The following is a 22,968-nucleotide window of genomic DNA, read 5'->3' on the forward strand; positions in this document are numbered from 1 at the left end:
TCCATGTCCCAGTATATTATGAACTAGAGTATTTGTCCTCCTATCTACTTGCAATTCATCAAATTGACAAACACTATTGAGATTAATTGCCAAGTCCATATCCTATTAGGATTTTTGTTTAGTTATTCATTAGTTTTAATGATTTAGGATTCTATTCTTGTTTTATTCTACTAGAATTCTTTAGTAATGATAAGTCTTATTTTTATCCTTTAGCAGTGATAAGTGTCATCATTTTTTCTTGAGCAGTGATAAATCTTATCCTTATTCTTTAGTAGTGATAAGTCTTATCTTATAGTAGGTGTTAAATTTGAGTAGGAACCAAATGAGAGAGTGAGAGTGGCATGAGTTGTCGAGCAAGGTCAATCTATTCCGCATAGTGATCTACTCCGCGGACACCTCTTCTTGTATGTGGATATGAATGATACAACATTTATACAGGAGAACCCAATATAAGGATAAGACAATATGATGCATTTAAAGGTTTCAAACCTATTCTTAGCCCGTGAAAAAACAGTAACAGTATAGCATGTCATGGCCTCATCAAGGCTTGGTTCCGATGTGTGGCAACAAAATCATGCAGCTCATGATCAATTAAAAGAATAAGAAAACTGAAGAAAAACGTCGAGCATATAACATGATCAAAATTTATCTTTTACATTTTAATTTTCTTTTCTATCTCTCCCTCTCATTTTATTTGGATGCCCTATTTATTTCATTTTTATGTTTAATGTATTTAAATAATCAGCAAAATCTAATCTGATTGATAGGTTGAGTACATATCCACATAAGTAAACAGGTTAAAACGGAGGTCCATGATGCAGACAGTGGGATAAGAGGGCAATGGTGTCAAGGCCAATAAAAGACAAGGTTACTTTATTTCTCGGCAGGAGCAGGTGAAACAACATAGCTCTCACCACCTAGGAAATAGCATTCCTCGTCTTCTTTACTCCACCATAAAGTCGACATAATTAATGTCATTTTCTCATTACTATTTTATAGTTCTTTCCATCCATAATAACTCATTGCAAGATATATTTACTTGGAAGTTTTATTTTTTGATAGCTTTTTGTGTTCAGTGTGACTGGAGCCCACAGGTTGTCTTGCGGTTAATGGCGCATGCAGAAATAAAGCAGAAGGAAAAAAAAAAGGTCAAGCATATATATATATAACTTTATTTATATATACACATACATACATTTATTATTATTATTATTATTGTTGGTTTATTTTTTTTAGATGTCAAGGAGCAAAAATGAAGTGATAGACCACTCTTGAGTTACTGAAGCATGACATTGATAGGAAAATGACATTAATGAAAGATTCAAAAAAATAAGACATAAGTGTTTTCTCCTTTTTACACCAATTTTAACCACCTTAATTTCCTGCTGTATTTTTTCTCAAGTGTGAAGTGCCCAAAAAATAAAAATGCTCAAGCAAAGCTGGATGTAAAGAAGGGCTTAGGCATGGGGACTTTAATGTGATTTTCTATCTAAATCAACCAATAGGCTGACATTAGATAGCGATAGTCGCCTAATTTGCACCAGATTAGGCTGGTCAGCAACATGAGTCATGTCCATATCCCCATCAAAGGAGGAGAAACATTTTCTGTCATTGCCTACCTTTCCAGGAAGAGCAACGGTTTGAAGTTGAATCATGTCCTTTTTTGGAACTACTCAACATCAGCTAGCACCAAAAGAAAGATAATCTTGAAAGCAAAGCTCAAATAACTCAAGATCAATGCAGCACCACATGTTTCAAAGTTCTGGAACATCAAATAAAACTTTAAGTTGCCTAAGAAACATGTGTTCCATCTGCTACAATCTATGGTCCAAGTTGATTCAAATGTCAAAGCAGTTTTTGGCACGAAAGGTTCACGAAAAATGAGTGACATAATAGAGGTAAATCTTGTCGGGTGCAGAATTTGATTTTAAGTCACTTGGTCCAATTGCTAAGTAATTTACTAGCCTGATCGGTTTTAATCATGAGAATAAATATATGTTTCTAAATAAATACGAGTGATGTGGATCGATTTAAAAGAAATTAGCTGTAATAACCCAGGACTTCATCCAAAATGGCTAGCCGAAATGTATTATTTGGATTCATTAATTCTGTATATGTACCCAAGATCTATCTAGCAAATAACCAATGTGGACTAGGGTACACTGCAGCACGAATCTATTAGGGCCGACCACGAGCCAGTCGTGGTGTTTATGATTAGATTTGAATAGATTTAAACCCTTAACCTAACAAGGACGTCAGGGCTTGAACGAAGGAAATATATGAGGATCTATGCGGATGTGTGTTTAGTTCCACATCAGTTATTCGCTGGATAGATCTTGGATATTTATATAGGATAAAGGAACTCAAATAATAACTTCCGGCTAGCCATTTTGGGTGAGGTACTAGGTTGTTACATTAGCCTTAAACCATCAGTCCAAATTGCCTACAATCTCCTATAGTAGATTTTTCTAACCTTCTAGTCCAAGCCTAAATAGTTAAAAACAGAACATAAAGACCATATTGCCACTATTGTGGAAAGAAAACCTAGAAAGCTGTGGACTTTGATGTTGGTTTCTGCCAAGTCGGCACACCCCCATACCTAACAGAAGGAACAAAGAAAGGAAGAACCTTTAAAGGAAGAAAAAGAAAGGAATACCCACAAACCAAAAGCAACTTTTCTATCCCCACTAAAACATCTTTGATTCTCACCATGTCCTCCTCCTTTCCAAACCATCCACTCCCCATCTAATGGTATAAACTCTCACAGCAAAGCATTTTACTACTAAGAAACAGAAACTCAAAGGCCCATGTGTGACTCCTCTTTTTCAAAAGAGGCACCTCAAAGGGGTCCACCCTCTTTACCTGAGACATCTTTCTCTCCTCCATTTGTAGCCTTCTCTTCCCATGCACTCCTCATTATTATAATACATGTAGTTATAACATCACCATCTTGTACATCTATAAATCTCCCACCCCCCTCCCCATCTCTTTCTCCTATACTCTCTCTCTCTCTCTCTCTCTCTTTTGTCTCTTCTCTTGTCCATTTCCTTCAACAAAATATACTGCAATTAGGAGAAGCGGCATATATAGATGATGTCTTAGTGAGGAGCTCCTCCCAAGAAAGATGGGGAGAAGAAAAGGTGGCGGGGTGGGAGACCTTCTAATGGTTCTTGGGCTAATGGGCCTCGTGGGCCTTGTCGCGCTAGCCGGTGCTCATGGAAGTTATCCGGCGGTGGGCGGCGCCGCCAATCTTGGCCTCTCCGGTGGCCCGTACCGCCAACGCGAGCGTGTCATTCGTCGATTGGAGACCCTCAAGGCCTCCCTCGCCGCCGGAACGGCCCCTTCGCCGGCTTCACCGGTAACCCCCCTTCCCCCCTCTCTCTCTCTCTCTCTCTCTCTCTCTAGAACTCTCATTTGCTCTTCTTCTTCTTCTTTCTTGGTCTTCTTGGACTTCTAAAAAGATTTTGGACTTCTTGGGTCATGGTCTAATGTGAGACGTTTGCCGGGGCAGTCAATGTCGCAGAAACGTAAGGCCATGGGGTCTGCTGAGATTTTTTTTTGACTATTTTTGTTATGTCTTTCCTATTCTTGTTTCCAAAGATCATTTCGTGAAGATTACGCAGACTAAAAGCCCAACGTTCTCTGCAATCAAAGTATTACACATTGCTAAATTAAGGAACAAAATTAAATTCTTAAACCTTTTGTTTTCTAGTAATATTTTCTGGTAAATTTTGTTGCTTATGATGTTATGTGTTACCGTAAATTGCCAATGGTGACATATGGTGATGAACGGTGCAGATTACATCGAGATCGCGGGTGTACCATGTGATAGACTATGGTGCTGACCCAACTGGGAGCACCGATTCTGGTGAAGCAATCGGCAAAGCCATCTCTGATGCCTTCCAAGCCCCGTCTGATCGTGTTTTGATGCCTGGGATCGCTGATCTTGGTGGTGCTGAAATCCATTTAGATGGTGGATCATACTTGATTAGTTCTCCTATAACATTACCTGCCGCTGGAGGTGGCAATCTTAAGGTAAAATCCATCTCTGTAATTATTTTTTTTCTTGAAATTAAACAGTCTCTTGATGCTAATCTAACTTTTAATTGGAACAGATCCATAGTGGCTCACTGCGAGCGTCGGATGAGTTTCCAACGGACCGATATCTAATTGAGCTCGACTCCACCAATTCAGCCTCCTCCGGCTTCAGCTATGAGTATGTTACTCTCGATGGCCTAATGCTAGACTCCAATTTTCGGGGCGGCGGCATTGCCGTCGTGAACTCCCTTCGGACGACCATCGATAACTGCTACATCGTCCATTTCACATCGGATGGCATCATGGTTCGATCAGGACATGAAACCTACATCAGAAACTCATTCTTAGGCCAACATATTACTGCCGGCAACGACCCTGATGAGAAGGATTTCTCCGGCACCGGGATCAATTTGGCGGGCAATGACAATGCCGTCACCGATGTGGTCATTTTCTCTGCGGCGATCGGAATTCTGGTCTCCGGCCAGGCTAACACCCTGACGGGAGTTCATTGTTACAATAAGGCCACAGGGTTGGGCGGGACGGGGATATATTTGAAATTACCCGGGCTAACCCAGACTCGAATCATCAACTGCTATTTAGACTATACTGGTATCGTTTCGGAGGACCCGGTCCAACTTCTTGTGTCGAGTTCTTTCTTTCTTGGCGATGCCAATGTGGTGCTCAAATCGGTGAACGGTGTGATCAACGGTGTTATTGTCGTGGACAACATGTTCTCCGGCAGCAATAAGGGTATCGATATCGTCCAATTGGATGAATCAAAGGGAAAATTTACGAACATTGATCAAGTGACTGTGCAGCATAATGTTGCTAGAGGCATGACATTACGATCTACGGTGGCAAAGGCATCGGTGGATGGAAACAGGAGCACGTGGACCGTCGATTTCTCGCCGATGCTGCTATTCCCGGACCGGATCCAGCATGTGCAGTACACGCTACTTGCTGATGCAGCATGTCCGAACCATGCGCTCCGGAACACATCGGGAAATCGGGTGGTGATCGAGTCAGATATGACAGTGGCAGCGAGTGTCTACGTGGCAGTGGATCAATGTGTACACAGTATTGGGTGAACTCTAGTTTTAAATGGTTGTTGAGGGGGGTGGGGAAAGTTTTCAAAATCGCCCGCAGAACACCACCTTTCTGATTCAATTGTTTATGACTTGATGTTGTTCTTCTTTCTTCGCACAATTCATACTGAAAATAACAACAAAAATCCTGATCGAAATGAACCAAGTGATGGATTTCTTTGTACAGCTAATGAGCCTGTTTTCCATTGCATTCCCCTCAGCTCTTTCCTTGCACAATAATGTGAACAATAACCATCGACATGCATTAATACCATTTGGACATGCTAACACATGGTTATTCACAACATAAGTTATCTATACTTAACCTTCATGTCACTATAATAAGCCATTAATTGCTAATATGTTAGCTAATCAAGGTCTAAAACAAGCTCCATAACTTGCGGCCCGACCCCTTAGGGCTTGTTTGGTTCGCGGGAAAAGAAAGGGGGAAAGTGTGGTCAACGCAAAAGTAATGAGATGCCTCTTGTTTGGTTGGAGATTTCAAAGAAGAGAGATGGAAAAGTTGTATTCCCATGAAAATATGATTCCCATATTTTATGAAAAAGTTTTTTCCATGAGAAACATGAAAAAGTTACTTTCTCATGAGCCAGTAATCACTCCATTTTTATTTTTCTCCAAAATGACCCTTCAGCATTAAAGAGGCATTAAACACCTATTTTTTATTAAGGATATAATAGAAATTATACATAGCCTTTCCAGAAAAGTGGATGGTCAACCAAACATGCCAAAAGTATTTTTTCAGATATTCTCTTTCTAGGAATCTACTTTCCAGAAATCATATTTGTATGAGAAAAAATACTTCCTGCAAACCAAACGAGCCCCTGATGTAAATGAACTACTGGAAACTGTGCCACGGTACCAACCTCTGTATCACGTTGTCATGCTGATCCTATCAAAACTTTCCTTCAACAACTCAATCAGGTTCACTTCATCCACATTAGACATAGGTATTGAAGGTGTTTGATTGGTGACTTCAGCGGTGACCCGTGCACGAGAGAGAGTGGTTGAGGCATAGTCATCAATGAAGGCACGATAACTGGAATGACTGCTAAATTTGGACCAGGTACGATCCATGTGATCTCTGACCTTCTGGTGCTATTCATGATCTAATAAACCAAACTCTGAAGAAATAGAATTCATTTCTTTTGTGACGCATTCATGAATCATAAATTTGATGCCATGGAAAAGATTATTGCATTGGCCTTGTCCATTGCAATCATGGTCGGTTATTGGAGCCAAAGTTGGCGAAGGTGTTTGGAGAAGATGATAGGAAGACCCACATCAAAAAATTCTCCAAATTATTGTGAAAAACCAAGTGATTCTTTTACTTTAAGTCTCAGAAGATTAATACAAACCATTCTATGACTCTTTTAGGCTGTCGCCATCTCTATTATTGATAAAAGTTCTTGAGAGGTGTACAGAAGGACGAAGGCCACAATGACATTCCATGTGCTAGCACATGGACTTCTGTTTTGGCTGCCAATCAAGTTGCAACATATACACTTCAATGATTTTTTCATCATGACCAATCCCCGCTGCGAAGAATCTAAGAGAGGACAAGATGAAGCTTCCTTCGATCTCGATGACATTTGTCGGTTGTTTAGCTTCGTGGATGAAATGGGCAAACCATCTCTGCTAGAAAGAAACTACAAGAGTAATAACTTGAGCAATTCATCTTTCAGAGTTGTAGCCAGGAATAGCAACCAATTTGAAAGCTAATAAATCACATGAAAATTTTAATGCAATTTCTCCAAAGGTAACACAGCTAAACCTATCAGAAGTTGCATAGGAAATGTGTACTGTGGATTAAAGAGGTCTTCAGCATGGAAATTTTCTTCAGATGCTTAGAAATCATCCAGCTACATAACTGAATAGAAGACAACAAAAATAAAAAAGGGGTCATGGATGGTCCAAGCTATGAAGGACCTGTCCAATTTGGATGCATGGTCTGAGCTAGGAAGGATCTATCCATTTCAGTTGCTCTCTGATCCCTGACAATTTACGTACACTCTCTTCTGGTGTTGACTTGTAGCATCCTAATATCTCAAAGGTTAAAACAAAAACAAATGGTTATCCAGTGTTTTCCCATTAAATTCTATGAGTTAAACAACACCATCTTGTTATGAAATAGTATTATTATGCAACCAGATGGTTGGTGGAGTTGGATAGAGATTTGACACAGCAAACAGATGATGACAGTAGAAACAGCAAGTCTTGAGCAGAATAAAAATACCTTCAGGCAGTATCCCAAGTCCAAGGTTTTGAAATCAGTTGCAGCCAATGGAGAGGATTTTGTCAACATTTCCCATTCTATTTGGTGGTAAGGTCGGACAAATGAAACCGTTACAAAAGCGCAGGGTGGTAGAGTTGTTGAAACTCTTCTCCAATAAAGCTGAAAAGAAAACAACATTGAAGAGGATGACCTGAGATCGAAATATGTTTATAGTCATTTAATAGAACTGGGTCAAATTTGGGCTATGGAACCATAACATCTTTCCTCCTCTCTTCGTAGTTGGTAAGCTAACATCATTCAAAAAGACATGTTAAAAAAATGGATGGAGCACATATGACTAGTTTAGCTATAGAAATTGAGGTAACCTAATAACAACTTCTTTCAACCCGGTCTAAAGCACAACCACTCTGATGTTTTGCATCAAAATAACTGGTTGATTACCACCATCCATCACATCCATCATTAAAAATATTCCAATCAATTTCAACGTGTGTACGTAGAACTAAGTAAATACAACTAAAAAGTGGGTACTTCAAAGATTTATAAGCTAACATCATCGGAAAATATGTGTGACAAATGGATGGAGCACATTTAAGCTAGTTTAATTGTAGAAATTGAGGTCACCCATAACAACTCTTTACTCAGTCTAAAGCACTAGTACTCCCCTCAACTTTTAAATCAACTGGTCAATCATCATCCATCATATCCATCATTAAAAGTCAAACCTGGATCTCACTTGTAAACTAGACGAATTCAGCTCACAAGTGGGCACATGATGATTTATAAGCTAACAACCACTGATTGAACAAATATCAAGGATCCTTGGGTAATTAATTGTTTCCAAGATTTACTATTTATCTTTGGAAATTCTCTGTTTTTATTAATATTAACTAAAAAAGTCTTAAGAATCAACATCTTATAAAATAAAAGAGGGTTAGGTTAATCCTAAAGAGAAAACCAAGTTCCTAATGTTAAAAGAAACTCTGTTTCCTGCAAGGCCCCTTTGCATCAATACCTTTTCATATGCCAATTTCAATAGATCTACCTTACGAGAATAGAACTGATATCGCTGGAAAGGAAGTGCATGTGTACAGACAAATAATAGTTTGCATAGAATCATATATTTCAAATTTTCTTCAGTATTACCAGTAGATAATTTTGGTGTTTCTCCCACCTTCGTTTTTTAATTCTTAAGAGAAAAACTTGAGGATGGGATCTATTAATTTGAAATGTTTTCAGATTGCCTTCTACTTGTCTCGGGCGTCAGAATTTGATTTTCGCTATTTAAGATCTAAAGTTCGGTTTTCTTCAGAACCAATCTTTCCTTATCGCCCATTTTGGTAGATTTCTCATTGAGGTCAGCAGATTTGTTCAAATGTTTACTTTGTTAAATTTGAAACATTCCAGTTCTAAAAGTTATTAGGACCTGAGAATTTCTTCCACGTGCTATATCTTCATTACGATATGAAAATTGAATAAGTAATGAAGAATATAACTATGTTCACAGTCTAATCATCTATAGTACTCGTTAAGTTTCATTTCCACCATGATTACTAGTTTTCAAAACACTCATCTTAAAAGCAATCCAAAAGAAAACATAGTCTCGTATCAACATGTAGGTTTGTCCATTACAGAACAAAGTCAAAGTAGGTTTGCATAACTAAAGCACTTTCTTTTCCATTGGGTTGGTAAACCATCAGAATTGATACAATAGGAAAGAAGTTTTTGTATCACATTGCAATGACCAAAGCCTCACTTAGTTTATAAAATTATCACATTCATCAGATCAACCCAATGGCACCCCTCCCACTACTCCCACCCCACATCATGCTCTCAAGTATCATTTGAAACCATGGTATCATGGATTTCCAACAGAGGCCATAATGCTCTTATAATGATGGTACCAGACCAAACTTTCACACCCTTTCTGAAATCAGATGGAGGCTACTGTATTTCCATGAAGGCTACCTGCACTCATATGCTGCCAATCCCTACAAGCATTTCACCTCCTGCCAATCACTAGACTTTCTGCCTCTTCATCATTAATATTATTCAACTAGCATTGCAGCAACTTAGAAGTCTCAAGTTCGCTTTTATGTCTATGATAACAATAACAATAGACCAATTCTAGACCATAAGCAATTACCAAATTCCAGCCAAAGAATTAGGAAGTCAAGATCCAAGCTTGCTGTGAACTCTAATATTGTTCATGACCACCAACCACATACTGTCAAATATGTTAGATAGAAATAAAAGAATTGCAGATTTGAAGCATAACTGGATGCTTAAGCCCATGAATATGTTAGAAAATTTTAAACCATGTGAATCATCCACAAATGGTAATATAAATATTATTAGCCAGCTATCTGATTGTTTCATCTGTTTCATGAAAACTTGATGTTAAATATTTGATTTATGGGATTAAGGGTAGTACGAGGATAACTTTTATCCTGCAGGGAGGTTGAAGTGGTTTTCCTGCTTGGAACAATTTATTTGTCAACTTCACCGTCAGAATGAAGCTCTTCACAAGGATCTACAAAAAAGGGATTTCTAAAGTAGATTAACTAGGTTCAAAATTGACAATCATAGTAAGCTTATGGACCTTTTAACATATGGGAGATGATTTAGGACTGTGTAGGTCCAAAGTCATGCTCGACAGTCCTCCACATAGCCTATCGAATCAACATCACTATATCTAGAAAGGCTTAAGTAGGAAGAGAACATACAGGGCAATCTTTAATAGATTTGACAGCCTAATACTGAATCACATTTAAACAATTAGGGACATCTAATACTTAGAGCTTGCAAAAATTGGAAGCATGGTTGACTACGAAGGTAATACTAGGTGAAGCCAATGTACTACAAATTAAATGACCTATAGAATGATTCATGAAAATGTTGATCGATAAATGAAAGACTACGATGGGAAATGATGTAAAAGAAGACTTGTGCATCACTTGTTTTGCAAGAAGTTCGTAAATAGACCCTTTTATCAAGACTAGAAAACTTAAACCAGATGAATTGTTTACAAGCCTAAGATCCTTTACACCTCTTATGGCCAAGATTAAATATAAATTGGATAATTCATTCAGCTCATCCAGCTCTAGAAAGATCTTTTCAGCTTCATCTAATTTCTTTTTAAGTTTCAGATACTTTAGATTTGGTAAATTTATACGATAAAAATATGATCTTTTCTTCCCTTTCTCGTTAGTCAGACTCGGGATACGTTGGAACACTATAATATGGGGAACTGATATTATTTGATATATGGATATGTAGAACTGCCACCATAAGGCAGGTTTAGGTTCATTCTTGCAGCCACAAAATACTTCTCCAGATGGGCTGCAGAAAAGCCCCTGATGGAGGCCAAAGAAAAATACCACTACATAATTCTCCTAAGATAATACCTCAGATCATATCAGGATCCCATGTCGACTCATTTCTGATAATGGTCTTGCCATCCACAATTCTAAATTTGGAAGGTTTTCTAATCGACATAAAATTGATAACCAACACCCATCCATTTATAATGCAAGGGAAAATAGCCTGGTTGATGCCTTCAACCTCAAAGCTTGATATGCAATGGTGACAAAAAAACTGGTGGGATTGGAACCTAAGATTTTACAAAACATTTTAAGCTTACTGAACCGCATATCAGACCCCAACTCAAACTATGCCTTATTCTTTGGTATTTGGGGTTAAGGAAGTGCTTTCACTGGAGATAGGAATTTCTTCTCTAGGCATCACATTGCAAATGGGCAGCCAACCGATAAAGATTTCACAGTTATGCTTTGAAGAGCTTGATGCCCTTGATGAAGTCAACTTTGTGGTTCAGCAAATTATAGAGCTACGTCAAGCCCAAATGGCAAAAGCTTACAATAACTTGATCTGAACATAAAACTTCGAATATGGTGAAATGGTTTTAGCCTTGGGAAGACCTGTTATCCCTAATTGCCATGCAGAAGGTAGCAATTGTTTGAAGGCCACAAGAAGCAGCCTGTTCCACCTATGCATGGAGAATTCCTGAAAAAATATTTATGCACACTTGCACAGGCAACCCTATGCCCCTAAAAAAGGAGGATATGAAACTTATTTAGTTGATGCTAGTAATACATGAGCCACTAATGAACTTGGTGAAAGTCATAGAGGTTAAAAAGATTCAAATCCATACCATTTTGCAATTCCATCAATTATATGTCTATCAATAAACTGAGTTAGCACAGTTAATCCTCCTATACCAATGGCTGATTTAACCCCACAAGCGAAAATACAAACAATGCTGTACTCAAATCTGAAAGGGACCAACAGATAAAATTAAAATGTTCAGATTTGGTGAAAACCGACTTTGGAGCCCAAACCTAGTAACTGTTTTGCTTATGAAGCAACTATTTGAACCTTATATTGGAGACTTGGAGTACTTGGTCATGTACAAGACACCAGTATGCCTCTCAAGATTAAAGAAATAAAAAGAAAGGTCTCATCCCAATAATGAGGCTATTTGGTGATCCCCTGTGAAGTGCTATTGAGGCATGAAGGATAACCATCTATAGCAACATCTCAACTTTGAAGGTGGAGGATGTTAGGTTTTGAGCACCATGACTCACTAAGAGCCTGCTTGGATGCTTTGCATCCAATATTCATGGATAAGTTAACATCGACAGAAAGTTGGAGGGATAGTAGAAAGGCAAGGATGTGTGCAGAGGTGGGAAGGAGAAGCTCACCTGATTTGGAAAAGAAGGGCTTAGGTGATCCCTAAATTTTAGGGATGAATCACTTCTGGGAAGGAGTTTGTTGTTCCTGAAGTTTGAGGATCGCAGGATATCGGCATACCATTCAATCAACATTTTCTCTCCTCACCTTTCTTCGTCCCTTATTACTTTCTGGCAGACATTAAGATGTCCGTGACCAATGGATGCGAAGCATCCATACAGCCTGTAAAAGTTCATAATTTTGGGTTGCAATTATACCTCACATTGACAAAGATAATTCTACCCAAAACTTTAATAATTAGTAAAATGCATAAATACTGAATTATACATCATCAGTCCAATCTTGAAGTCTATCCATATCCATGTCCTGATGTATCCTAAACTTCCCATTCCATCCTGGCTGGCTTCAAAATTTTATAGCTAAGGTTTCTCATCCTTTCGTTGCTGTATTACCACACGGCAGATTGTTTACTGAACATTTTAAAATATGTTCCATTAAAATCTCATCTTCCTGAGCTTGTTATATTAGATTTCTACAGTCATGTCTCTTGATTGCTAAATTGTTGAATATCTGAATCAGATATCTGTTGCAATCAAAGCTTAATCTGATACAGACACCTTCTTTTCGCTTCTAATCTCCTTGAACCTGTCTTGATCTTAAGTTTACCTAGCTAGACATTCCTGAGCCCAAGAAACTGTTGCCAATGTTTTGAAGCCTCCCAGAACTCCTTTTTCCTACTTCAATTGGGATCTAATACAGATCTGCCCTGTTTCTCAGTCCAGGATAGCACATACTAAATCTCCCAAAAAACTCCTATAGCTTTATCCCGCCATTGCTTGTGGAGGCCCTTAAGCCCATCATCCTACATCAAATTTGGTATTAGAGCATCAAAAGATCTTATTATTTTCTTCTTCTTGGTATTGCTTCGTACTTTCACCATGGTTTCAAACACAGGCCTCAATTCTCAATTTAAAGCCTTATTAATGATCATGAGGGTGGCAAACAATCTATCAGGCAACTAAATGATAGGGTTGCATCATTGAAAACACCAGTAACTCCTGTATAGACCACCTTGGATGCAATTACAGCAGCAGACCTTGGTGGAAAAGCAATGGAGAAGAAATAATATGGATGTGGGGTCATCTTCATCTTTTCGATCGTCAACAGGTACAAGAAAACATCCCTCCTGAACAAATTCAGGTTTGCCAACCTGATGAGCAGTGATGTGTTGATGTGGACCAAGAGGCAAAGATCGAAATGGCTGACTTTTATGGAGATAATAATCCACAGTCATTTCTTGATTGGCTGCACGATACTGAGAGCTTCTTTCAACGATACGAACTGATAGATTAAAGAAAACTATTTTTTGCATAGGATAAATTGAAAGGTACAGAAGAATCTGGCAGATAGATACCAACAGATATTTGGCAGCTATTAGGTCATGGGATGACATGAAGATACCCATGAGTCGCCATTTTGTACCTCCAAACAACAAGCAGTGAGTACAGCTTTAGTTTATATAACTTGTGCAAGGGAGAATGATGGTGGAGGAGTACACCTCTAATTCTACAGCTTGGTGACATGTTCAAGATTTTTACGGAATGAAGATGTCATGATTTTGATGTATTGCCAAGGGCTGAATCCTTCCATCTTGTTGGGGTTGGCTACTACCAGGTTATGTACCAAGGCTGAAGCAATTCAAGTGACTTACCAGATAGAAGAAGAGCAGAAGAAAAAAAAGAGGCTGTAATGCACCTTTTCTAAAATTCACTTAAGGGTTCATTGATCTACTGCATATTTGAGCCAAGGGAATTCTCAAATGGTTCTGTTTCTTCCAGTAACAGGCCAGTTAGATCCTATATTTCTTCTAGAATCCACAGTAGTTCTGGCTCCAATTCTAAAACAAGGATTGAAATCCAATGCCACACATGCAAAGTAATGGTTCATTTTTCTATTGATTGGTTACTTTTGGTGACAAGTCTGCGCCTAGTCCTGAACAAAAAGGTAAGAGAAGTTGTCAAGTCAGAACTAGAACCAGAAAGCTATGATGACAAGAATAAGTAAAACTACGAGGTGGTAGACCACCATTATATTGTTCGTAGGCCATTATCGACTACATGCTAGGAAGGTAACAATGAAGATAGTCGAAGGACCAATTTTATCCAGACTTGTGTGTGGTGTAATGGACAGTTGTGCATGATGGTAATTGACTCAGGTTGTTTCACAAATGTGGTGTCAGAGGATGCAGGCTTTTATGTTGTAAGGGTGGATACTATTTGGCACTGTTCATGCTACAGTATCATTTTACAATGACGAGCAACTGAAGCTGCCATTTTTCCATATTAGCTTGGTCCACTTGAGCACAACATTGTAGGAGTCTATTTAGGAATAGTAATTGACAACCAGATCTTCTTCTTCTTCTTATACAGATTGTTTACTGCACATTATTAATATCCGTTCTACTAAAACCTTACCTCCTTCTTATTTCCCCTCATTATTTATTCACCATCTACCATGTACTAGCTACTGCTTTTTTCCCCTCATTTATTCACCATCTACCATTTACTAGCTACTGCTTATTTCCCCTCATTTATTCCCCACCAACCTTCTATTAGATACTGCTTATTTCCCCTCATTTATTCACCATCTACCATCTACTTGCTGCTGCTTTCATTATATTTCTGCTGCTATTATCCTTCTTTGTTGGATTATTGCACTACAGATTGTTTACTGCAAATTATATTCTGTCCTATTAAAACCTCGCGTCCTCCTAGTATTCTTCTTTTATTGGATTAAAACCTCACCTCCTCCTATTATTCTTCTTTGTTGGATTATTGCACTGCAGATTGTTTACCGTGCATTATTAATTTCTGTTCTATTAAAACCTCACCTGTTTCAGCAAAAAAAGAAAAAAAAAACCTCACCTCCTCCTCCTTATTATTTCCCCTCATTCACCATCTACCATACACTTGCCAATGTTTTGAAGCCTCCCAGAAACCCTAGGGCTAATACACAATCTCCCTTTCCCCACTTCCATTGAGATCTAATTCAGATCTGACTTGTTTCTTAGGCAAGGACAGCAAACACCTAAACTTCTACATCCCAAGAAACTCCTATTCCTTAATCCTACCATTGCTTGTGCACAGCCCTAAACCCATTCTCCTACATCATTTTATTTCTCTGTTTGAATCCGAAGGCAAACTCATATGGCTACTTGCCACACCTAATAGCAATGGCTTATTATATGGTGCTTGCTGCCCTAATAATTTGTGTGCAGTCTATCATATCATCTCATTGTTTACCTCTCACAGTATTGCACAACACTTGATGTTTTATCATTCATTGTAATTTTGCTATTATTATGTGCCATAATTCCTTTCTGTCCAATAACCAATATCAAGGTTTTCTGCCATTAATTGTGTCCTATAACCACACAACTGAGAGTTGTTTTATTGTCTTGCTGTTCTATCATCATATCTCTCCCTTCAACTAAATTTGTTGAGTCAATAAATATAGAACTTGGCCTTCTTGTGGTTCTAGTTGTCTTTTAGTTAAGTGCTAACACTTCATCTTGTGGTGTTGGCCTACATTTTAGTCTTAATATCTACTCATGTCCTTCAATTTTTTTCCTTTACTTTTTGTAAGATGAAAATAGATATAGACTTTGAGTGAGAAACAATAAAATTTGCAGCCCATCTTAATTGGAACATTAAAGAGATTGAAGAAAAATTTTCTACTCGGTCTTAGGAAATGCAAGTAGATAAAGGAAAATAGTTTAACCTTCATTTGATTTAGCAACGATCTATGATTACATTTATAAGTGTCCAATTTATCAAAAAACAATTCTTTAAATAAATCCATGATTGTCAATTCATTGCCAACAACATAGGAATTTCCTAAGGCGAGTTTTTCAAACTTCTTTATCCCATTATTCACTTCAGCATTCATAGAGTCAAATTTATGGGTGATTATCAAATCTGATATAACTAATATGATATATGACACCTGTTAGATTTTATGAAGGTAAATTCTTGAAACAATCTAGACCATTTGTATAACTGAAACATATATTAGTCATCTAAGAAAACTACACAAATAGAATAAAGCTTATGTTTCTCCTCTAGGCATGGAATTTTTTCTGGCCTAATAAGTAAAAACTAGACTGCGCTGAACATCTTGTGTTACCCGAGCACTTCAAAAATCATGTCATATGCTACAACCTACGAAAACTATCCCCACCCTCCACCTACTCTCTATTATCTCTAAATCACAAACACATGAACAAGGGAACACACTGCATAAATATGGTTATATGGCTAATACTTATCACCAATAAAATTTATACACTAGTAAGGTAAAAATCATGCTTCTAAATAAGTCAAGTCTTACACTTTAAGGCTCCTACTATAATAAATATTAATTATTAAATAGAGAGAAAAAAGAATAAAGAAAATGATAAAGCTTAAGATAGAAAGAGCCAGATATCTATGTCCAATGAGTACCAATTGGAATAGAACAATCTAAATTTGTTTCGATGAAGCTGGTTGAATGAATAAAATTGGTATTGTTTGTTTTTAGTCCAAATTTGATCCAAACAAAGAGCATTATTTCATGCACAACATAATTTACTTCAGCCCTTAAAACCAATTTTAACTGAAACAATTCAATACCAGTATTTGGAGTCATGATGAAGTTAAGGGCCCAAATCACGAGATAGATGGTTCAAGCCCACATCAGCACTAGGATTGGCGCGTCAAAAAAATCAGACAGTCCAAATTTTTTCATGTAGTCATCCTATATCTCTTTCGTGTTTAGTTAAAATCCTTTTGTATGGTCACTTGGCTTTTAAGGAACCCTTTGCAAACTTCAGATTCAGTTACCTAACATTTTTTGGAGACTTGCAAATTTATTTGCAGGTCTAGAAACTCCCTAGATTCACCCTCATCAGAACACTCTTTTCTACCCTATTTTCTGTGATAGGACAGTGAGGCAACAAATTTGCTAGTACTTAATTCCGCTCACCACTTTGGCCAATTCATGCTCTAGCAGGCCAACCCCAAGTGGTCTTGCATCAGGTCAATTTCTTTTCGGCTACTAAAAAACGAAAAAAGCTTTAGCCTCCTAAGAAAGCACTCTAATCTCCTAATGATGAACCTGTTCTGTTCCAAGTTTATCATTTCACAAATCTACACCACTAAACTAAAAGAACACTTCACTGAACAAAGAAACATTATTCCTCCCCCTACTCCTACCCCTGAATCACTACATTTGCTCCAGTTTAAGGGAGTTGGAAACTTCCAAAATCAGTATATACTAAAAACGTTAGATAAACCATGTTCAAATAGTATACTATCCTTGTTATGACAAGAGTGAACAAGTTTTACAAAAGGGTCCAAATCATACTGTCAGTCTCCAAGATCACCAAAGGTAAAGCATTTCATTGAGATCCACTAGATTGAATGTAAGCTCCATCAGATTTCTCCGAAAATGTCATGACACACTAATGCAACATCACCATAGAAAAATCAGTCCACACTTTTTCCAACTTTAAATAATTGTTGAATCCTTCCTACATGACCTTAAAACACATCCAAATATCCTAGCAAAAATCAGTTAACTATGCTAAAAACCACAAGAGAATACTAAATACTCATCAATGTTTCTACTACTGTTTCCCTAATGAATATTCCAAGCAAAATTACAGATTCAACATTAGTGAAAAAAAAGAAAGAAAAATGAGATCTCAATCAAAGATGATAGTAGAAAATTCCCAACAATCACTATTTCATATATTTATTTAATTGGAAAAATAAGATTAATAAATTTACTAAAGTTAAAATGCACACTCAGTATCATCTCTTGCCAGAAATACTTTCTTGTGATGATAAGATCTCAGTTCACCTCTCACACGATATGGAAGAAAACGAGTCCTTACATCCCATAGGATATCATGACTATCTTCAACGACATGAAAGAGCATTCAGAAGAGTTAAAATGCACACTCAGTATCATCTCTTGCCAGAAATATTTTCTTGTGATGATAAGATCTCAGTTCACCTCTCACACGATATGGAAGAAAACGAGTCCTTACACCCCATAGGATATCATGACTATCATCAACGACATGAAAGAGCATTCAGAAGAGTTAAAATGCACACTCAGTATCATCTCTTGCCAGAAATGCTTTTTTGTGATGGTAAGATCTCAGTTCACCTCTCACAGGATATGGAAGAAAACGAGTCCTTACACCCCATAGGATATCATGACTATCTTCAACGATATGAAAGAGAATTCAGAAGAGTATATCAAATGGAGCATTGTTGTCAAGAAATATCACCCTCTACAAATGTATTCCCTAAGGTGAGTTCACTGACATTCTTAATCCCATCCTAAGCCATTAGATCATCTGTTTGCACATTCAGAGTAAGTTTTGAGCTCTTATAGGATTTTTCAGTATAATGTTTTACATGACAATTCTAATAAAAAGTAAAGAAAAATTACAAAGATACCCCTCCAAGTTTGGGTCATTGTCATTTATACTTGCACCCCAAAAGTTTACAAAGTGTCAATTAGACACCAAAACTTTAAATTTGCTTTGAGATCTATGCAAGCAAATGGATCATATACAGAGCGCTTTGAGATATGTGGAGGATGGATGATAAAGAATGGAATGCTTTGAGATCCATGCACATGGATGGATGATTGAGGTTGGAGCACTTTAAGATTTGTGCTGGAAAATGAATGATAAAGGATGGAGTGCTTTAAGATCTGTGCGAGTGGATGAATGACAATAAATTGAGCACTTTAAGATCTACACAGGTGAATGGATGATACGGAATGGATCGCTTTAAGATCTATACGGGTGGATGGATTATAGAAAATGAAGCGCTTTGAGATCTGCGCAAGTAGATAAATGACAAAGGACAACATCACTAAATCAAGGGTACTTTTAACTTTTCCTTACTCTATTAACGGCGTTAGGATCCAGATAGATAGTTGGGCCACACTGCAATAAATTTGAAGTTTTGGTGGGTAATGGACACTTTTTAAGCTTTTGGGGTCTAAGTGTAAATGGCCAAAACTTGAAATTGTGTCTCTGTAATTCGGGAATATTGATTTGAATGAGACAATTATTAATCATCTAGCACAGCTAAGCCAAGATAAATAGGAAGACAATATATTTTCCTATTTGAATCACAGATGTTGTCAGGTTCGATATTGATTGTAAAAATTTAGGCCAATACATGATTGTGAATGGTATAAAGAACTACAAAACATCATCCCATATGCAAAGGCTCCGAATACAAATATTCTTTTTATTAAAAAATGGGAAAATAAAAGCAAATATTCAAATATAACATGGTAAGAATCCGTTATTTGATGCATCAAGGGTACACATTGTATTAAATTCCCTAATCAAGCACAAGCTAAACCCCTGTGGACTTCTTACTCAATGTCTCTAACTTATCAAATATCAAGAAAAAAGTCCCTATATTCAATTTTGGCTGCTATGTTGGCCATAATATTGATGGCTCTACTCTTACAAACATTTTCTGTTTCAAAGTCAGTTAATGCTTACACTAGCTGTATACTAAAATCTTTAATTTGTTTTGAGTGATGCCAGATCTAGCCAAAATTACCTGAAACTGGTTGAACACTATATGTTCATGTAGGTTGCAATTTGCTGAATTTTATGAGCTTCATCATTCTGCATAAACTTGAAACAATTCAAACTACCAAATCTAAAAGAAAATAAAAATTTATAAGGTTCAGACAAAACCAAATTAAATTTCTGAACTCACTTACACATTTAGTGATTTACAATTCTACCTTGTTCAATTTTATATGTGATCAATTAGGTTGAAAGATAACAACATAAACCAATCCTACATATATGGCCTCTAATAGTCTCCTATAGGGTCATTTCTAACGTAGCAAAAAAAAAAAAAAACAAACAAACACCAATAATCTAGTCTTAGAATATTCCCATAAGTCTTATGCAACAACGAGACGATTTAGACTCCTTCAGCAGCTACCGTCTTTAGAGAATATGAAGATTTCTTCATAATCAACTTTTCATATGTAAAGATCCTTCCTTGAGGTAAATTATAGTAGTCCTTGTTTTTCTCACACTTCAGCATAGACCTCCTAACAAGTTGTAATAAAGAGATAAATCAAAAACTCTTTTTTTTTTCGTAACTTCCACTTTCCAATGTCATCCAAATTATGCAAGCACGATAACGATTTTCAAATGGAAATATGAGACGTCTGCTATTTCTGAAAAATTTACTAGCTCTAATCAATTGGATTCATATTGTTGATTTACAATCTTTAATGAAAAATGAAGGAGGCATACTCATCCAACACCATTTGACTAGAGCTAGTAATTCAAAGATTGCTTTTTGAGGTCTCCATATTAGTCATAAAATTGAGCTAATAACAATAAGATCACTACATAAAGTCAGAAAAAAAAGGGAAGGCACATCATACAAGGAACATACTTTCCGTGTAAAACATGCAAGATTGCATTAGTATGTTATTAAATCAGAAGAGTAAGTACGCAACTCGGAGCTCTTATATCACATACATTTGCCAATATCCAGATACAGCTTGCTGTAATAAGAACTCACCATAACATTGCCCTCCCACCCTTCTTATATACATTACCAGCTTCCTTCCAATGTGCCAGCTATGAACAAGTGACCAAATTCTCCATACCAATCCCCACCAGAACCTGCTCCTCTTGCTCCAGAGTCCCCCTAACCGCCCGATAAAGCTCCAACCACGAGCATGACCCTAGAACCCCAGAACCCTCCATGGCCACCCCCCAAAACGTCAAATTAGGGCTCGGCGGGCATGCGGGAGCCACCAAATCCATCACGGTCGCTGGTCCGACCACCGCCTGGGGGAAATTGAACGCCAAGTTATCAACTTTATGCTCATATATCTTCCCATTCCGATCCAATCTATACCTCGACGTTCCCTGAAACCGTCCCCTTGCCTGCCATGGCACCCGGGGGACCCCCTGCAGCTCCCACCGGATCAAGATCATATTCTCTGACGGCTGCCAGACCCGAAAAATCTCCAGCCCGATCTCTCTAAACAAAATTCGGCCATGGAATCGGAGCGCCCAGAAGATCAACTTATAGTTCTCGATTCCACGAAAGGTACTGAGCGGATCGACGAAGGTGATATCATCACTGAAAAATCGCAAGAAAAAAATCAAGAAAATCCCAAACATGAGGGAAAAGGGTAAAGATCCGAAATTTACGCCTAGTAGTAGGATCGGAGGCTAGGGTTTATACCGGTAGATGTCGTAATTGAGGTCTTTCGAGAAGAGGGAGGGGAGGTCGTCACGGAGGGTGCGGACGGCGAGGCCGAGGTTGAGGTAGAAGTCGTCTTTGTTCCTGTTTCTCTTCTCGTTCTTCTTCTTGGTTTCTTGCAACGCGGCAGGGGACTTGCCGTGCAACGCGGGGTGCTTCTCGCGCGGGGCATCGCGCACGGGAGGGGACTCGAGCTTGGTGAGAGAGGAAGAAGAGAGGAGGAGCCGAGAAGGGGTATTTTGGGAAGGGTTGGGATGGGGGAGGAGGGGAGAGGAAGAGATTTTGGGAAAAAGGAAGGCCATTTTCTTCGTCTCTCTCTCTAATATTTTTCTCTTCTTTCTCAGACTTCCATGGCCGAGAGGGAGAGGTTTTCGTGGTTTCGAACGTTGCATCTAGTATCGTGTTACCTTTGGATGGGGTTTTGTGGATTAGTCCTGAATATTTTATTATTACATTTTAATATACTTGTTCAAACTTTTCTTAACATGTAGACCTTGTATTAGGTTTGAATTTCCAAAAGGTACTTGGTCTCTTTGGGATCTTGCTTAGATTAGGCAAAGATACGCTCAATCTTGACAAAGAATGGTTTTGAGATTTGTTTTTTATTTGTGAAATTTGAATTAGAATGAACTTATTATTCCAAAACCGAATCCAATACAGTTTAGGTCTGGATATTGGCATGGTTGGGTCTCGGGTTCGATCCAAGTTGGTTTTGGGCTTGTAGTCTGGTGGCTCGAATATATTTAGCCTAGAATGAAAGCTGAAATTGGATTGGACCAGGTTTGGGAGCAGGGCCGGCCCGACCCTTAGGCGAGATAGGCGGTCGCCTAAGGCCTCGGGCCGAAGCAAGGCCCACCGCAGAGAAATACGAGCTACAGTAAAATTTTAAATTTTCTTGCTACAGTGCTACGGCTACTTTCCGCACTGCACTGCAAGAGGCTACTTCCATTAGACCATGGGCTACTTGCCTACTTCCCATCGCACCAGGGCACCAGAGGCTGAAAAGACGTGGGAAACAGTCTGAAAAGTAGAGGTCTCTTGGCCTCTCCTAGCCCCCCTCTCTCTCTCTCCCTTCGAGGGAAGAAGAGAGCTTTTTTTTTTGGTAAAAGGAAGAAGAGAGCTTGGAAAACCAATGAAATCCTAACTTTAATCCCGTCCATCAAACCCTAGTCTCCTCGTAACCCCTTCGATTCTCCTTTTCCGATCTCGATCCGGTGATCTCTTCTGTAGAAAGGGTTTCTTCTCTGTGATCTCGAGCCTCCCCTCGATCCCTTCGCGCTCTCCTCTAGACCCCGTGCATCTGATCTTGCTCCTTTTCTCCAAGATCGGAGCCATGGCAATTCACATCACCATCTCCTACTCCAACTACTTGGCCCAGTCCCTCGCCGCCTCCGCTGCCCTCCGCTGCGGCCAGTGCCTCCTATTCTGTGACGTCGTCGATCGCAGCCCCCTCGGCCTCTTTGCCTGCCACCGCCGTTCCGACAATGATTATCCCCCCCCCCCTCGGTTGCCAATCGATCTAGGACTTCCGATTGGTCCAAGACCCCGGCTTCCCAGT

At 38.4% G+C, this 22,968-nt stretch overlaps 2 protein-coding genes across 8 annotated transcripts; one reads left to right on the plus strand and one right to left on the minus strand.

Moving 5' to 3' along the window:
* The first annotated feature begins 2,996 nt into the window (after positions 1-2,996).
* On the plus strand, positions 2,997-5,314 carry LOC103721084 (polygalacturonase QRT3-like). Its single transcript, XM_039124637.1, has 3 exons — positions 2,997-3,358; positions 3,799-4,035; positions 4,116-5,314. The coding sequence occupies exons 1-3, from the start codon at positions 3,125-3,127 to the stop codon at positions 5,124-5,126; spliced, it is 1,482 nt and encodes a 493-aa protein (XP_038980565.1). The 5' UTR covers positions 2,997-3,124; the 3' UTR covers positions 5,127-5,314.
* A 1,190-nt stretch (positions 5,315-6,504) lies between these two features.
* LOC103721078 lies at positions 6,505-21,825 on the minus strand. Of its 7 annotated transcripts, none has more exons than XR_606261.4 (4): positions 21,393-21,825; positions 20,718-21,287; positions 7,378-7,536; positions 6,505-6,776 (listed from the first exon to the last, which is right to left on the minus strand). XR_606261.4 is itself a non-coding variant. In XM_008811116.3 (2 exons), exons 1-2 carry the CDS (start codon positions 21,800-21,802, stop codon positions 20,777-20,779), a joined length of 921 nt encoding a protein of 306 aa, XP_008809338.2. In that variant the 5' UTR covers positions 21,803-21,825; the 3' UTR covers positions 20,589-20,776. The 7 variants fall into 7 exon arrangements, 1 of the variants encoding a protein (XP_008809338.2); XR_606260.4 differs by having other exon boundaries at positions 6,505-6,790; XR_606263.4 differs by lacking the exon at positions 7,378-7,536.
* Positions 21,826-22,968: the final 1,143 nt, after the last annotated feature.

This window comes from Phoenix dactylifera, chromosome 1 (assembly GCF_009389715.1).
Source record: "Phoenix dactylifera cultivar Barhee BC4 chromosome 1, palm_55x_up_171113_PBpolish2nd_filt_p, whole genome shotgun sequence".
NCBI lineage: Eukaryota > Viridiplantae > Streptophyta > Magnoliopsida > Arecales > Arecaceae > Phoenix > Phoenix dactylifera.

Coding starts and splice junctions, on each gene's coding strand:
- LOC103721084 (XM_039124637.1), top strand. CDS start 3,125: ATGGGGAGAAGAAAAGGTGGCGGGGTGGGAGACCTTCTAATGGTTCTT. Junction 3,359..3,798: donor CCCCTTCGCCGGCTTCACCG/GTAACCCCCCTT, acceptor TGAACGGTGCAG/ATTACATCGAGATCGCGGGT. Junction 4,036..4,115: donor CTGGAGGTGGCAATCTTAAG/GTAAAATCCATC, acceptor TAATTGGAACAG/ATCCATAGTGGCTCACTGCG.
- LOC103721078 (XM_008811116.3), bottom strand. CDS start 21,802: ATGCAACGTTCGAAACCACGAAAACCTCTCCCTCTCGGCCATGGAAGT. Junction 21,288..21,392: donor CTCAATTACGACATCTACCG/GTATAAACCCTA, acceptor GCGATTTTTCAG/TGATGATATCACCTTCGTCG.